Source organism: Rhinoderma darwinii, chromosome 1 (assembly GCF_050947455.1).
Source record: "Rhinoderma darwinii isolate aRhiDar2 chromosome 1, aRhiDar2.hap1, whole genome shotgun sequence".
Taxonomy (NCBI): domain Eukaryota; kingdom Metazoa; phylum Chordata; class Amphibia; order Anura; family Rhinodermatidae; genus Rhinoderma; species Rhinoderma darwinii.
In genome coordinates this window covers 631,533,582-631,551,197 of record NC_134687.1, presented here as the reverse complement: position 1 = coordinate 631,551,197, position 17,616 = coordinate 631,533,582, and the positions used below count along the sequence as shown (strand labels likewise).

At 43.3% G+C, this 17,616-nt stretch overlaps 1 protein-coding gene and 1 pseudogene across 4 annotated transcripts in view; one reads left to right on the top strand and one right to left on the bottom strand.

Moving 5' to 3' along the window:
* The window catches only part of LOC142656808 (uncharacterized), a 609,035-nt pseudogene that overhangs the window by 415,629 nt on the left and 175,790 nt on the right, over window positions 1–17,616 (bottom strand).
* LOC142664266 (uncharacterized) overlaps window positions 8,442–17,616 on the top strand; it is a 29,918-nt gene continuing 20,743 nt past the window's right edge. The window contains exons 1-5 of one of the 4 annotated variants that reach the window (XM_075843470.1): window positions 8,442–8,676; window positions 13,644–13,691; window positions 14,819–14,974; window positions 15,451–15,636; window positions 15,721–15,844. In XM_075843470.1, the coding sequence (XP_075699585.1) occupies window positions 13,656–13,691; window positions 14,819–14,974; window positions 15,451–15,636; window positions 15,721–15,844 (502 nt within the window). In that variant the 5' untranslated portion in view covers window positions 8,442–8,676; window positions 13,644–13,655. Of the gene's footprint in view, window positions 8,677–12,731; window positions 12,809–13,643; window positions 13,692–14,818; window positions 14,975–15,405; window positions 15,637–15,720; window positions 15,845–17,616 lie in introns of all 4 variants that reach the window. The other 3 variants (XM_075843321.1, XM_075843396.1, XM_075843514.1) reach the window with 3 other exon arrangements.

Here is a 17,616-nt window from a genome sequence, read left to right as displayed (position 1 = left end):
TAGTCTTCCGTACATGGCAGACACAGAGGCCATTACTTGGCCTCCGGTCGCCATACTAGCCATCTGCAAACCTCACGATTTCACTGTGAGGTCTGCCGATGTGCTAGAAACCCCTAAAATGCGGCGATTGCAATCCATCGCCGCATTTAAGGGGTTAATTGCTGAAATCAGCGGAAATGAGGCGCTGATCGGCAACAGTGGAGTGTCAGCTGTCTGGGACAGCTGGCCTCCCGATGCACACTGTCGCCGACAGTGTGCAACAGGAACCGCGCAGTAACTGTACATCCTGGTGCGCTAAGACACTGGCCACCCGGACATACAGTTGCGTCGTGTGCCTAGGGTTTAAAAGAAATGTCATCCATTTTGTTGGTGGGATTGGCGTTCTGTGTTATATAAATTGTTAATGATTTGTATGGGTACTCGCCTTAATAATCACCTTTTAAGGCAGGGGTCTCAAACTCGGCAGGGTAAGTGCGCCGCATATAGAAAAAATGGGAAGTGGACGAGCCGCATTACTTTCAAATTTGATACAATACAAAATTATTGTTAATAAATTACTTATTTGAACTACTATAATACTATATTACTATAATAATACTACATTACTATAAAATTAATACTACATTACTATAATAATACCGCTAGGTTTAAAATTTGAGATATTTCTCCACGTGCTTATTTCAACAATCCAGTTTTCCCGTTTAAGTGTCGCTAAATTCAGTCCGGCGGCTCAGTTGGCAGCGTTTGGCAGACACACATGTCAAGATTGGGCAGCCCCTTTTTAGATAGTGCCACAGTGCCCTCTGTAGATGCTGCCGCAGTGCCCTCTGTGGATGCTGCCGCAGTGCCCTCTGTGGATGCTACCGCAGTGCCCTCTGTGGATGCTGCCGCAGTGCCCTCTGAGGATGCTGCCGCAGTGCCCTCTGCGGATGCTGCCGCAGTGCCCTCTGCGGATGCTGCCGCAGTGCCCTCTGCGGATGCTGCCGCAGAGTCCTCTGCGGATGCTGCCGTAGAGTCCTCTGCGGATGCTGCCGCAGAGTCCTCTGTAGATAATGCAACACACCCCTAGATATTGCCAGTGTCCTCTGTACATACTGCCACAGTGCCCTTTGCAGATGCTGCCACAGTGCCCTCCGCAGATGCTGCCACAGTGATGTCAGGGGCTTGCCCAGAGCTGGAGTCCCGGAGCAGAGCCGCTTCTAGCACTCTGCCTGGGATTCCAGCTCTGCTCCTGACATCACTGTCCATATATGGACAGAGATGTCAGGGGCAACCCCAGAGCTGGAGTCCCGGGCAGAGCGCTAGTAGGCTCTTCCTGGGACTCCAGCTGTGGTCCTGACATCACTGGGACTCCTGCTCTGTGGAAGCCCCTGACATCATTGTCGATGTATGGACAGTGATGTCAGGGTATTCCACAGAGTCCCGGAACAGAGCCTATACTAGCGCTCTGCCCGGGACTCCGCTCTGGGGAAGACCCTGCACACTGTCCATATATGGACAGCGATGTCAAGGATTTCCACAGAGTCCCGGAGCTTAGCCGATACTAGCGCTCTGCCCGGGTCTCCGCTCTGGAGAAGACCCTGACACACTGTCCATATATGGACAGCGATGTCAGGGAATTCCACAGAGTCCCGGAGCAGAGCCTGTACTAGCGCTCTGCTCGGGACTCCGCTCTGGGGAAGACCCTGACACACTGTCCATATATGGACAGCGATGTCAGGGAATTCCACAGAGTCCCGGAGCAGAGCCTGTACTAGCGCTCTGCTCGGGACTCCGCTCTGGGGAAGACCCTGACACACTGTCCATATATGGACAGCGATGTCAGGGAATTCCACAGCCCCGGAGCAGAGCCTGTAGTAGCGCTCTGCCCGGGACTCCGCTCTGGGGAAAACCCTGACACACTGTCCATATATGGACAGCGATGTCACGGAATTACAGAGTCCCGGAGCAGAGCCTGTACTAGCGCTCTGCCCGGGACTCCGCTCTGGGGAAGACCCAGACATCGCTGTTCATATGTGGACAGTGATGTCAGGGAATTCCAGAGTCTCGCAGCAGAGCCGATACTAGCGGCTCTGTGTCCCGCGGGCCACAGATGACAGCCCCAGGGGCCGCATGCGGCCCGCGGGTCGCGTGCTTGAGACCCCTGTTTTAAGGTATGTTCACACAGGGAAATACGCTGTGTAAAAGCACATAGAGTATCCGCTCTGGTTGCTGCAGAGAATTCCGGGCGAAAAACCGCACCATATTAGTGCATTTTTTCAGTCGGAATGTTGGCTGTGGAAAATAGCAGGTAAAAAAAGAAAAGTTAATACTTACCCGTAGCAATGGCGACGCGTCCCTCTGATGTCCTGCAGCCCGGCCTCCTGGGGTGACATTTAATCCCATGTGATCGCTGAAGCCTGTCATTGGCTGCAGCAGTCACATGGGATGAAACGTCATCCCTGGATGCGTGGCTAGACGCAGAGAATTCTGGGTAAGTATATATTTTTTTTCTGAATTGCGATTTTTGAGGCAGATTCACATCTTTTTCGCAGCAAAAATCAGAACATGTGCTATTTGATGCTGGTTTTGCATCCCAATTTAATTAAATGCGGAAAACCTGCAACACAAAACGCTGCGATTCCGCAGCATAAGTTGATATGATTGAAAAACCGCGCAGCAGCGGCGTGGATGAGATTTGTACAAATCTCATCCACTCTGCTGCTACTGTATAAGGCCTGATTCACGCAAGTGTATTTTACATCCATGTTACGGACATTAAAACAACGGCCATCACACAGACCTATGTAATTCGATGGGGCTATTCAGACATGCGTTGTTTTTCACGCAGCGTGTCTGCTGCGTGAAAGTTACTGCAGGTCCTATTTTTGTGCATTTTTGCAGTCAATGGGTGCGTGACAACGGACAGCTGATTTCTTATAATCCCCCAACGCTTCAGCGCCACCATGTGCAGGCTGTTATTATGGGATATCAGAGGACATTTCAGGGAGGAGGTATAAGAGAAGAGAACTACAACTCCCAGCATGTCCTGACTGTTATTATCGGATATCAGAGGACATTACAGGGAGGAGGTATAAGAGAAGAGAACTACAACTCCCAGCATGTGCAGGCTGTTATTATGGGATAGCAGAAAAAACAGAAAGGATCCAGCGATATATGGTGTAGCTTGGAAAAACTCGATTTCCACTTTATTAAATACAAGCAGACAAAAGCTTTGGAAAAAACACCAGGAGGAAAAACAAGGTGGTGGTATGTGGCAATGGATTAGCCTACGCGTTTCAAGCACTAGCTGTGCTCTTAATCATCGCTAGGTCAAGTGAGCCCCTGCAAGCCGAGAGAGTGTGTATATCCTGAAAATGTGGGAGGTTGAACCTGAGACGTAATGACGCTCTCAGGTGTAATAATTATAGATCAGGAAGAAACTCTTCCATGAGAAATGAATTGGGAAATGTCTAATAAATATTTATTTCATTGTTGGAATGCTAAAGACAATATTGCAAAGACCTCGGAAGATGTAAAAGTATATCAGAAATTGATTATGTGAAAAGATGTTAACACAATGAACTTCAAGAATAATTGATCGAGAGTCACGTAACTGGGGCTTGCAGAGCCTCACCTGACAAATGCAAAGGCATGGAAAATGTGTGATAAAGAAAAGAAAGAACCACGGAGAAAGATTCATAAATACCAAATGAAAGAAAACAAACAGCAATAAAACAACATAAATAAATACATTGAAGAGAAAAACATTGCATAAGTGTAATGAAATTACAACAGTAAAATTGATAATAAAATGCCGACACTGGGAAACAAGCATTAGATCTGAGAGAATATATAAATAATATAAACTTGATACAAATGACATATTGGAAAAGAAATTTAAATAAATGATAATGATGATGATATGGTGATAAATGACAACAAGTAAATAAATGTTAATGCAGACGTGCTAGTAACAACGGTAAAGCCAAGTAGTACTATAAAAATACAAAATGAATTAGCTGAAACTATGAATAAATAACTGAGTTAACCGCATTAGTGTGAACTCGAAGAGATAATACATGCAGATATAATTCATGATAAAGAGAACTGAATCCCGATGTAGGAAATTTGAACACTTAAGAAGTGAAAAGCATAAAAACGGGATATCTTGGTTGGGCATTAATAAGCTGAAAAAATCAATGCTTGTTTCCCAGTGTCTGCATTTTATTATCAATTTTACTGTTGTAATTTCATTACACATATGCAATGTTTTTCTCTTCAATGTATTTATTTATGTTGTTTTATTGCTGTTTGTTTTCTTTCATTTGGTATTTATGAATCTTTCTCCGTGGTTCTTTCTTTTCTTTATCACACATTTTCCATGCCTTTGTATTTGTCAGGTGAGGCTCTGCAAGCCCCAGTTAGGGTATGTTCACACGGCCAAATTTCAGACGTATACAAGGCGTATTTTGCCTCGTTTTACGTCTGGAAATACGTCTCAAATACGTCGGCAAACATCTGCCCATTCATTTGAATGGGTTTGCCGACGTACTGTGCAGACGACCTGTTATTTACGCGTCGTCGTTTGACAGCTGTCAAACGACGACGCGTAAAAATACAGCCTCGTCAAAAGAAGTGCAGGACACTTCTATACATTATATGCAGGACACTTCTTTGGACGTTTTTGGAGCTGTTTTCTCATAGACTCCAATGAAAACAGCTGCAAAAACGGACGTAAAAAACGCAGCGAAAACGGCGTGAAAACGCCGCGAAAAATGCGAGTTGGTAAAAAAACGTCTGAAAAGCAGGGTCTGTTTTCCCTTGAAAACAGCTCTGGATTTTCAGACGTTTTTGTTGACTACGTGTGAACATACCCTAACGTGACTCTCGATCAATTATTCATGAAGTTCATTGTGTTAACATCTTTTCACATAATCCATTTCTGATATACTTTTACATCTTCCGAGGTCTTTGCAATATTGTCTTTAGCATTCCAACAATGAAATAAATATTTATTAGACATTTCCCAATTCATTTCTCATGGAAGAGTTTCTTCCTGATCTATCATTATTACACCTGAGAGCGTCATTACGTCTCAGGTTCAACCTCCCACATTTTCAGGATATACACACTCTCTCGGCTTGCAGGGTTCTCACTTGATCTAGCCATGATTAAGAGCACAGCTAGTGCTTGAAACGCGTAGGCTAATCCATTGCCACATACCACCACCTTGTTTTTCCTCCTAGTGTTTTTTCCAAAGCTTTTGTCTGCTTGTATTTAATAAAGTGGAAATCGAGTTTTTCCAAGTTACACCATATATCGCTGGATCCTTTCTGTTTTTTCTGCTATTGTCTGCCGTGTGCCGTCACGGATGGTCCGGGCGATTACCAACACAGGAGCATCAGACTGGTGAGCTGGAGGTTTCCTCCCATTTCCCTCTCCTTTTTATTACCACTGTTATTATGGGATATCAGAGGACATTACAGGGAGGAGGTATAAAAGAAGAGAACTACAACTCCCAGCATGTCCAGACTGTTATTATGGGATATCAGAGGACATTACAGGGAGGAGGTATAACAATAATAATCTTTATTTATATAGCGCCAACATATTACGCAGCACTTTACAATTTAGAGGGAACATGAACAGACAATATCAGACATTACATAGTGACAAAGCTAATTTACAATTCAGACAGGAGGAGTGAGGACCCTGCTCGCAAGAGCTTACAATCTATGAGGAAATAAGTGAGACACAAAGTGTGAGGCTATGTTCACACGCAGAGTCAAAAACGTCTCAAAATACGGAGCTGTTTTCAAGAGAAAACCGTTCCTGATTTTCAGAAGTTTTTTGTGCCACTCGCGATTTTCACAGCGTTTTTCGCAGCGTATTTGGAGCTTTATCATTAGAGTCTATGGAAAACTGCTCCAAAAACGTCCAAAGTGTCCTGCACTTCTTTTTCGCGGCCATTTTTTTTACGCATAAAAACGCTGCAAAAAACGCTCCGTCGGAACAGAACGCCGTTTTCCCATTTAAATCAATGGGTAGATGTATGGAGGCGTACTGCTTCTGATTTTTTGGCCGTTTTTCGGGCCAAAAAACAGCCGAAAATAGGCCATGTGAACATATCCTAAGGCCTCATTTACACGAGCGTGATTTTAGTGAGTGCGACGCGCGTGCTTTTCACGCGTGTCGAACGCACCTATGTAAGTCTATGGGGCAGTGCAGACAGTCCATGAGTTTTGCTCAGCGTGAGTGCGTTGCGTAAAACTCACAACATGTCCTATATTTATGTGTTGCTCTCGCATCACGCACCCATTGAAGTCAATGGGTGCGTGAAAATCACGCATGTCACACGGAAGCATTTCCGTGCGAACAGCGTGATTCGCGCAACAGCTGTCAAACTCTGAATGTAAACAGAAAAGCACCACGTGCTTTTCTGTTTACAAACATCCAAACGGAGTGTCATAATGATGGCAGCTGCACGAAAATCACGCAGCCGCGCATCATATGGTGATGACACACGCAGCTGTTATATGCCTTTTGCGAACGCAAAACACAGCATTTTTTGTGTGTGCAAAAAACACACGCTCGTGTAAACCAGGTCTAACAGTCTTTGTTCTGTACGATGGTCCAGCCATCTTTTATACACATGGGGTGGTACATAAAGCTGCATGAGCCGGTCACCAGCCAGTATCTGTGTATGACGGACATGAAGTGAAGGAGTGTGAGGGAATCTTATTCTGATGACTAATGTAAAAGGAGGGCCATGGAAAGGGGTCAGATCAGGGAATGTTATAGGCCTGTCTAAATAGATGTGTTTTCAGGGCACGTTTAAAACTGTGGCTATAAGAGGTATAAGAGGAAAGAACTACAACTCCCAGCATGTCCAGACTTATTATGAGATATCAGATGACATTACAGGGAGGAGGTATAAGAGGAGAGAACTACAACTCCCAGCATGTCCAGGCTGTTATTATGGGATATCAGAGGACATTACAGGGAGGAGGTATAAGAGGAGAGAACTACAACTCCCAGCATGTCCAGGCTGTTATTATGGGATATCAGAGGACATTACAGGGAGGAGGTATAAGAGGAGAGAACTACAACTCCCAGCATGTCCAGGCTGTTATTATGGGATATCAGAGGACATTACAGGGAGGAGGTATAAGAGGAGAGAACTACAACTCCCAGCATGTCCAGGCTGTTATTATGGGATATCAGAGGACATTACAGGGAGGAGGTAAAAGAGGAGAGGACTACAACTCCCAGCATGTGCACTGTTATTATGGGATATCAGAGGACATTACAGGGAGGAGGTATAAGAGGAGAGAACTACAACTCCTAACATATCCAGGCTTTTATTATTGGAAATAGGACATCACAGGGAGGAGTTAGAAAATAGGACTACAACTCCCAGCATGTAAAGGCTGTTATTATGGGCTATCAGAGGACATTATAGGGAGGAAGTATAAGAGAACTACAAGTCCCAGAATGTCATTATGTGATATCAGAGGACATTACAGGGAGGGATATAAAAGGGGACTACAACTCTTAGGGTGGATTTACACGAGCGTGTGCGTTTTGCGCGCGCAAAAGGCACTTAACAGCTCCGTGTGTCATCACCATATGGTGCGCGGCTGCGTGATTTTCGCACAGTCGTTATCATTATGACACTCTGTTTGTATGTTTGTAAACAGAAAAGCACGTGGTGCTTTTCTGTTTTCAATCATACTGTTTACTGCTGTTGCGCGAATCACACGCGTCCCACGGAAGTGCTTCCGTGTGGTGCGCGTGATTTTCACGCACCCATTGACTTCAATGGGTGCGTGATGCGCGAACAACGCACAAATATAGGACATGTCGTGCGTTTCACGAAGCGGACACGCTGCGTGAAAATAACGGACTGTCTGCACTGCCCCATAGACTAGCATAGGTCCGTGCGACGCGCGTGAAAATCACGAGCGTTGCACGGACGTATTACACGTTCGTGTAAATCCGCCCTTAGCATGTCTAGGCTGTTATTATGTGATGTCAGAGGACATTACAGGAAGGAGTATGAGAGAACTACAACTCCCAGCATGTCCAGGCTGTTATGTGATATCAGAGGAGACTAGAGGGAGGGGTATAAGAGGAAGGGACTACAACTCCCAACATTTCTCAGGCTCCAGTTCTCACACAATTGCTGACAACCTATAGAAGAAAACACTGAATGTATCATTTCAAGTCACGTGATCATCGTCATAGGTCCTATATCCACCTCTTCTCCTCTCCACTGATAAGCCCGCCGCTCCTGTCCCGGTCACATGGTTGTGACGTCATCATAGAGACTTTCACCACAAGCTATTATATTTTGCACTGCTTAGCTCCGACTATTCCTGCGCCGGTCACGTGATCTTCATGACCCCCCCTCATGTCACGTGATCATCACCACAGGTTCTTCATCCCTCGCTCATTGTTTCCACTTCTAAGCTCCGCCCCAGATGCACCGGTCACGTGATCTTGATATAATCACAGGTCCTTCAACTATTGCAGTGAAGAGGTAGAGAGCAGCGCCGGTCGGGTGTTCTCTCTGTTCTCAGTCACCCCTGTATGAGTGTATATAGAGATCTGTCAATCATTGATCGACCCCCACCCGACTCCTAAACCCAGACTGAGCGGTGATTTAACCCCTTCAGTGCCGGCCTCTTTGGGGTAAGTACTGCAGGAACTTCAGAGAGCGGTAAGGTGTTATTTCTGGTCTTTGTAGTGGTCGGATGTTTTGTGGGACGAGTCGTATTTTGTAATGACATATTATTAGGTACATACAACTTATTCATTAAATTGTATAAATTTTTTGTTAATGTCGGTCACCGTGCAGATTAAGGGGATGTTCACACGTAGCGAATACGACCCACAACACGCAAGGAAATCCGGCCGAATATTCCGCTGGAATTTCTACTAGAAAAATACAACAAGGCCGATACTCACCTCTCCGAGCGTTACCATAGCAACACCTTCCGGCTGCTCTGTGTCCAGGTCACGTCACAATGACCATTAGGGCCTGTTCACATCAGCATTCGCTTTCCATTGAGGGGTTCCGTCGGAGGTTTCCGGTGCGGGGTTACACGACGGAAACCTCAGACGGAACCCCTCAATGGAAAGCGAACGCTGATGTGAACAGGCCCTTACACTACGTAGGTAGTGTAATGTGTTCTAGCAGCGATTAGAGCTGCAAGTCTAACTGTCCCCTAGTGGGACAAGTAAAAAAAGATAATAAAAATGTTTTAAAACAATGTAAAAATAAGTTATAAGTTACATAAACAAAAAATGCTTTTTTTTTTCCTATAATAAAAGTTTAATTATAGGAAAAAAATGAACATGTTAAAAAAAAAGTACGCATACTTGGTATCACCGCGTTCGTAACGACCCCACCTATAACACTATAATATTATTTTTCCCGCACGGTGAACACCACAAAAAAAAAAGTAAAAAAACACTGCTAGAATCACTATTTTTTGGTCACCACCCCTCCCACAATATACAATAAAAAGTGGTCAAAAAGTCGCATGTACGCCAAAATAGTACCAATAAAAAACTACAGCTCGTCCCGCAAAAAACAAACCCTTACACCGCTTTTTTGACTGAAAAATAAAAAAGTTATGGCTCTCAGAATACGGTGACACAGAAAATAATTAATTTTATAAATAAGTAATTTTATTGCGCAAACGCTGCAAAACATAAAAAAACAATATACATCTGGCACCGCCGTAATCGTACCGACCCGCAGAATAAAGTAAAATGGTTATTTATAGCCCAGGGTGAACGCCATTAAAAAAAAACGAATAAAAAACCTTGTCAGAATTGTTGGTGTTTGTTCACCTTGCTTGCCAAGAAATGGAATAAAAAGTGATTTAAAAAAAAACGAATGTACCCCAAAATGGTATCAATGAAAACTACAGATTGTCCCGCAACAAATAAGCCGTCACCCAGCTCCGGTGAAGAAAAAAGAAAAAAGTTCTGGCTCTCAGAATATGGCGATGCAAAATGTGCAGAGTGTCCAAAAGCGGATAAGATCGGGTGCCATTTATCAGTGCGACACCGGCCACATATCTGTGGATTATTATTTATTTACCCCATTATTATACCCTCTTAGTATGCCCCTGATGTACTCTGCACAGCTTACATATATACTGATGTACTCTGCACAGCTTACATATATACTGATGTACTCTGCACAGCTTACATATATACTGATGTACTCTGCACAGCTTACATATATACTGATGTACTCTGCACAGCTTACATATATACTGATGTACTCCGCATAGATTGCATACTCCCCTATGTTATAAACTGAACTACCAGCAAAACGCCAAACCGAACAACTACCAAGCTAAATCTGCGCGCCAAATGCCGCTCCCTACAGCGTGCCCAAACATCGCCATACCCGGGAGAACCTGGTTAATATTTTCGGAGGTATTTGTCTTCAGTGGCACAAACTGGGCATACCATATAGTGCACTAAAATGGCATATCAGTGGAAAATTGTAATTTTCACTCTGCACCATCCGCTGTGCATTAACCCCTTCGCTCACCACAACTTAATAGCATGTCATGGTGATATATGGAGCGGGCTCACGCGCTGAGCCTGCGCCACACTCTTCGGGTGTCAGCTGTGTATTACCGCTAACACCCGGGACTAACAGACAGGAACCGCGATCGCACTGTTACAGGAGCCTGTAAAAATGACAATATACTGCAATACATTAATATTGAAGTGTATTGTACCAGCCATGTACTGATTGCTGGTTCATGTCCCCTAGGGGGACTAATAAAATGTGTAAAATCAAAAGTAAATAGTTATTATTAGTGAAAAAGAATTAAATAAATATTTAAAGTCCAAAAAAAAAAACTTTTTCCATTTTTTTTTCTCTAAAGTAATGTCAAAAAATAAAACAAATACACAAAATTGGTATCGCTGTGTCTGTAAAAGTCCAAACTATTACAATATACCATTATTTAACTCGCATGGTGAACGCAGTGAAAAATAAAGAATTTAAAACGACAAAATAGCTTTTTTGGTCACCTTGGCTCTAACAAAAAATGTAAGAAAAAGTGTGCAAAAAGTATGTACCAATAAAAACTACAGCTCGTTCCGCAAAAAATAAGCCCCCCACCACTCTATTGACGGAAAAATAAAAAAGTTATGGCCCTTGGAAAGTGGGGAGGAAAAAAAGAAAAAGCAAAAAATGGATCAGTCCGGAAAGGGTTAATTACTTTCTAATGAAAAAAGATTTATGCCCACATGTGGGGTATTGTCGTACTCGGGAGAAATTGCTTTATGAATGTTGGGGTGCATTTTCCCCCTTATCCTTTGTGAAATTGAAAAAATTCAAGATTTTAGTGGAAATAATGTTGATATTCATTTTCACGGCCTAATTCTAATAAATTTTGCAAAAGACCTGGGTCTAAATGCTCACTATACCCCTAGATAGATTCCTTAGTTCCTGTAGTTTTCCAAATGGAGGTCACTTTTGTGTGGTTTGCACTGTTTTGGCCTCTCAGGGGCTTTGCAAATTCGACATGACACCCGAAAACCATTTCAGCTAAATTTGAGCTCCAAAAGCCAAATAGCGCTCCTTCCCTGCGAAGTCCCGCTGTGGGTCCAAACAGCAGTTTATTACCACATATGGCATACTTACATAATCGGGAGAAATTGTTTTACAAATGTTGGGGTACTTTTTTCTCCTTTATTCCTTGTAAAAATTAAAAATGGCTAAGTTTTTTCAGAAAAAAAGTAGATTTTTACCTCTACAGACTAATTCCAATCTATTCAGTTAAACAATTGTGGGGTCAAAATGCTAACTTCACCCCTGGAATAATTCCTTGAGGGGTGTAGTTTACAAAATGGGGTCTCTATTGGGGGGTTTCCACTATTTTGGTCCCTCCAGTGCATTGCAAATGCGACACGGCACTGAAAACTATTCCAGCAAAATCAGAATACCAAAATCCAAATGGTGCTCCTTCCCTTCTGAGCCCTGCTGTGGGTCCAAACAGCAGTTCAATACCACATATGGGGTATTGCTATAATCAGGAGAAATTGCTTTACATATGTTGTTTTTTCTTTTATTCCTTATAAAAATGTAAAGTTTTTTCAGAATAAAGTAAATTTTCATCTTCACATACTAATCCAAATAAATTTAGCCAAAAAAAACTGTAGGTTCAAAATGCTAACTATACCCCTAGATAAATTCCTTGAGGGGCCTAGTTTCCAAAATGGAGTCACTTTTCGGGGTCTTTACTATTTTGGCACCACAAGACCTCTTCAAACCTGATATGGTGCCTAGAATCTAATATATATTTTCGAAAGTTTGTTTAAAGCCCGATTTTTCATTGGTTCAAAAGTAGTCCATGTGACCGCTGCTTTTTTAAAGCCATCTGCTGTGACCAGCTCCTGCGGTAGGCTATTCCATAGATTCACAGTTCTCACAGTAAAGAAGGCTTGTCGCCTCTGCAGGTTGAATCGTTTTTTTCTCCAGACGGAGGGAGTGCCCCCTTGTTTTTTGAGGGGGTTTTACATGGAACAGGATTTCACCATATTTTTTTGTATGTGCCAGTAATATATTTATATAAGTTAATCATGTCCCCTCTTAGCCGTCTTTTTTCAAGGCTAAATAGGTTTAATTATTTTAATCTTTCCTCATAACTTAGATTCTCCATGCCCCTAATTAGCTTTGTTGCTCTTCTTTGTATTCTTTCCAACTCCAGGGCATTCTTTCTATGAACTGGAGCCCAGAACTGAACTCCATATTCTGGATGAGCCCTCACTAATGCTTTGTAAAGTGGTAATATTATATCCCTTAATTATTATAAATATATATATTATAAATAATTTATACTTGTAACCTATAGGAATAAATTTTGCAATATATTTATACAAAGTGGATTTTAAGATTTCCCATTTATCATTTGTCCCATAATTTGACATTAATTCTTCCCAATCTATGTCCTGAATTGCAGCCCTCATCCTGGGGAAATTGGCCTTCTTAAAATTAAATGTTTTTGCCCTCCCAGCCTGTGTTTTTGTTTTTTACAGTATAGGTAAAATGTAACTATATTATGATCACTGTTACCGAGGTTTTCACGAACATTGACGTTCCCAACAAGATCTGCATTATTAGAAATGACCAGATCCAACAGAGCTTCACCTCTAGTCGGGTCTTCCACAAACTAGGCCATAAAATTTTCCTGCAACAGGTTGAGGAAATGTCTCCCCTTTGCAGTTGAAGCCGAACCATGACACCAATTAATATCCCGGAAATTAAAATCTCCCATTATCACTACAGTACCTGCCTGTGCAGCCCGCTCCATCTGTTTATATAGCTGACCTTCAATCTCTTCAGTTATATTGGGGGGTCTATAGATTACACCAAAAGTAATTTTTTCAATGTTTCCCTCCCTTAACATGACTGATGGATTACTGGCGTCTTTCTTATTAGTATCTAGAAGGGGTTTATGTATTTGCACTATTAATTGTACAACCGACATATTGAACCTGACATTGTAGAGAGCGGATGAGATAAATGACGTGATGTATTATAATCTATATCTGTCTTACTAGTGTACACACCGTTATCTGTACAAGACGAAGAACTATTTGTAGATTTGTTATAATTCCAGGATCGGCTTTTTATGACAACGGTGGAAATAACCTTCAGTATGAGACAAGTATGACTCCTTATTTCACTCACCACATAAACTCGGGGGGAGACGTTGCCCTCGTGTTGGGGGTCTCTCTGGAATAACTCTTACAACATCCCGAATAATGTCATCCAGTCCTGACCGGAAATGGGAAGATACTTTACAATAATGTTTCTGAACTCCTTAAACTACACGCTGAAAGACGTTGTAAAATATCATCATTTATAAGTCCGGTCGTTATTTTTGGGGCGATTACAATTATTTATAGTTTAAAAAATAATCGACGTGAGGTTGATCTTACAGAGGAGCCCCCTCCCGAACACTTAGGTTCCTCAGTCGCTATTGACTGCAGTATCGAAGGGGTTAAATAGTTGTAATCGTAGTTCTCTCAGGTCTCCAGCCTTTGCAGCAGGGTATCCGGTCTTCCCTATGGCATTTGAACAACTCATGAGCTGTAAATGTCATGTACAGGAAGGGGTTAAATTAGTAAAATACAAGTTTATACTGAATCTTATCCCACAAAACAATGGGTCACTCTGCTCCGCTCCACCTGTGCTATAACATGATGATAAGATATCACACTGCATGTTCCCTTTATATATAATGTCACCTCAGCTGCTGTAGAACCTCAGTTAATTTTAAACACTGACTGCATAGTGTGCACCATGTCTTGTTAGATGTCAGCAATGTCTCCCCAGTATCCGCCATGTGTCAGGTTGCCAGGAGTCAGGTCTTCATTGTCTTGGTCTGGGGAAATGTCTTAATCTTACTCTTCTAAGCTGCAAATTCTCAAGAGATTTGCCATAAATGTCTATGTGGGGGCCCCTCTATGTGGAGTCCCCCGACCCACCTGGTGAGGTGATGACTGCATCCAGATGGAGAGTGAAAGGAGGGATGACCACACATGTGCACGACTCTCTCCATTCACTTCTATAGTTCCAGAAACAGCCGAGCACGGCCAGAGGTGGAGCCGCATCTATCAGACATTTCTGGCATATCCTGGGGAGAAATGTCCATGTTGGGAATACCCCTTTTTTCCATGTGGTGACGGCTCTGCGAAGATGTTTCTCTCAATGATCGATCAAGTGAGGTTCTGTATGTCACACATGATGTTGTCCCCTGTATGATTTCCATCTTCTCCTTTCTTCATAAAGACGTCTGCAGTACTAGATCCTCCCAGTTTTCTCATCTTCTCCTTCACAATGTTCCTTCTCCTGAATGACCCACCAAGGATGGACAAGGACCGGAATGAGATGAGCAGAAGAATATTAAACTTCATCATGGAGATCATCTACCTGTTGAGCGGAGAGGTAAACTTTTCTATATTATAGAACAAGTCACACATAGGGAAGGGACAATACATAATAGGAAGAATCCAGTGTCCTGTATAACAGCCTCCAGATCTTCCAAGTGACATCAAGAAGCCAACAGCAGAAAGACTGAAGATCAGCTACCAATATTGTCGGTTATGTGTCATGTCACCAATGCAGCAATAGTAATGTTGTAGAGCAATGAGAATGACAAGTAGGAGGATCAGGATGACATCTATATAGAAACATAGAAGATGACGGCAGGAGGAGAGCACATGGTCCATCTAGTCGCCCCCAATATTATTTCCTTTTGAGTTTTGGCCTCGTTCTATTTGCTCGATGTCTTTTTGTAGGGGAGTTCTCCAGTATTACAGATGTGGGGTCACTAGAGCTCTATACAGTGGGGTCACAATGTCTCTCTTTCTACTCAGGGGGGAATACTGTGTTCAGTTCTCGAAGTGTCTCTCCATACACAGGAGTACACAATAGTGAAGAAGACGTCGGGTGACTGTACGACTCCCATCATCCATGAGTCCGGAGGATGGAGCAGTAGTCAGAGCTCCATCACAGAGCCTCCCCCTCACTTCCGGATACATGAGAAGAACAATAAGAAGAAGATCTTAGAACTGATCTCCAAGATGACTGAGCTGCTGACTGGAGAGGTGACACTGCTGGGAATTCTGGGAAATTCTACAGAAACAGCACTAGAGGTGTCTGGGTAATGACTGTATCATTGTGTGTGTCAGGTTCCTATAAGGTGTCAGGATGTGACTGTCTATTTCTCCTTGGAGGAGTGGGAGTATCTAGAAGGACACAAGGATCTGTACGAGGAGGTCATGATGGAAAACTACTGGCCGCACATATCACAAGGTAAGGTTGTCCATTACTGTGGGCACAGGCTGGTACTGGCGGCCATGTTGAAGCCTTAATACTTTCATGTTCAGGGCATATACATTTGTCCACCTGTTTGAATGCAGTGAAATTCTATATATACACATCGATCAGCCATAACATTAATACCACCTGCCTAGTATTGTATAGGTCCCTTTCATGCCGCCAAAACAGCTCTGAGCCATTGAGATTTTGCAGTGTTTCAGGGCGCAATATCCTGCCTAACCCTTTCCCAACATACCCTTTATATAATTGGAGCTGTCTGAACTTGGTTCCCGCAAACCGCAGTATGGTTATGTTGCAGTGATTGTGCGGGCTTTGAAGCTCAGCCCGCGCCATAACAAGCGGGTGTCATTTGTATGTTACATCTGACACTCATAGGGTGGGATCAGGGCTAGCTCCAATCCTGGCTGTTTAACCTCTTAAATGTCATGATCAGTGGCGACAGTGGTATATAAGTGGTTTGTAGCCCATCGCTCCTTGTGATGTAATTGCGGGGAAGGGGGTGTCCTGCAAAATGCATCTTCGCTTACGCAAAAATAAAAAAGTTGTAGGTCTTAGAATATGGTGACAATGAAAACTATATAAAGTTGGTATCGCTATTATCGTACTGACTTGCAGAATAAAATTAACATGCCATTTACGGCGCACGGTGAACGCAGATAAAAAACAATTTCAGAATAGCTGTTTTTTGGTTACCTCTTCTTCTAAAAAAAATGAAATAAAAAGTTGCATGCGTCCCGAAATGGTGCCAATAACATCTACAACCCGTCCTGCAAAAAGCAAGCCCTCATATGGCTACTATGAAAAAATGTTATGGCTCTAATAAGGTAGAGATGAAAAAACATCCTGATGTGCAGGCCAGAGGGGAACATTCATTCTGTTTCAGTGGTTATCAAAGCCCTAATATTTGGGAACCCAAGAAGTGGAAGGCCCAGTCACATCTGCTGGAAGCGAGGGCGCCCGTATTATACCAGGGCAACACTTTCCCAGCAAAATTTCCTGACTTGCAAGGCGGGGAAGGTCCCCAAAAAGGTGCAGAGTGTATTCTAAAAGGGAGGATAAGACAGTGCAACCCTGACTTGTGTTTAGAGGATTACTGTCACGATTTGTGGGTATGTAGACCCACTGGGCTGTACCTCCGTAGCGGAATAGCAGCTGGCCAAACAGTGTACCAAATCAATGCCTATAGAGTCCAAGCACAAGGGTACCTGTAGCAGTTCAGACAGTAGTAACGGCTAGGCTCAGATGGGACCTTGGCAGCAGATACCAGGAGTGACCGATGGCAAAACATGACTCCAACTTTCTAAGGCACCGGAACAACGGTAGCACGGCATACAGGATGCAGGTACAGGAACACTGGGAACAGGATAACACTAAGGGACCATTTGCAAGACTAACACGGGTAAACACAACACTCAGGAAATGAGAAAAGGGCAGAGCCCTTTTTATAGTCCAGTGTGATCATGGGTTAATTAATGATTTTCATGTGTGCGCGCTGGCCCTTTAAGACCGGGCAGGAGCGTGGGGCACGAGCATGCGCGCGTACCCTATGGGACACAGCAGAACAGAGCGGAAGTGAAGTGAGCGCTGGCATCTCCTGGGGAGGAGATGTGGGCCAGCTTTCACAGCCATGGCTGCAGCCGTCGGGGGATGAGTAATCCCGACGGTCCGTGGACGCTACAATTCCTTCACAGCGTACCACACATCTATGGATTATTATTTACCCCATTGTCATACCACCTTATTAT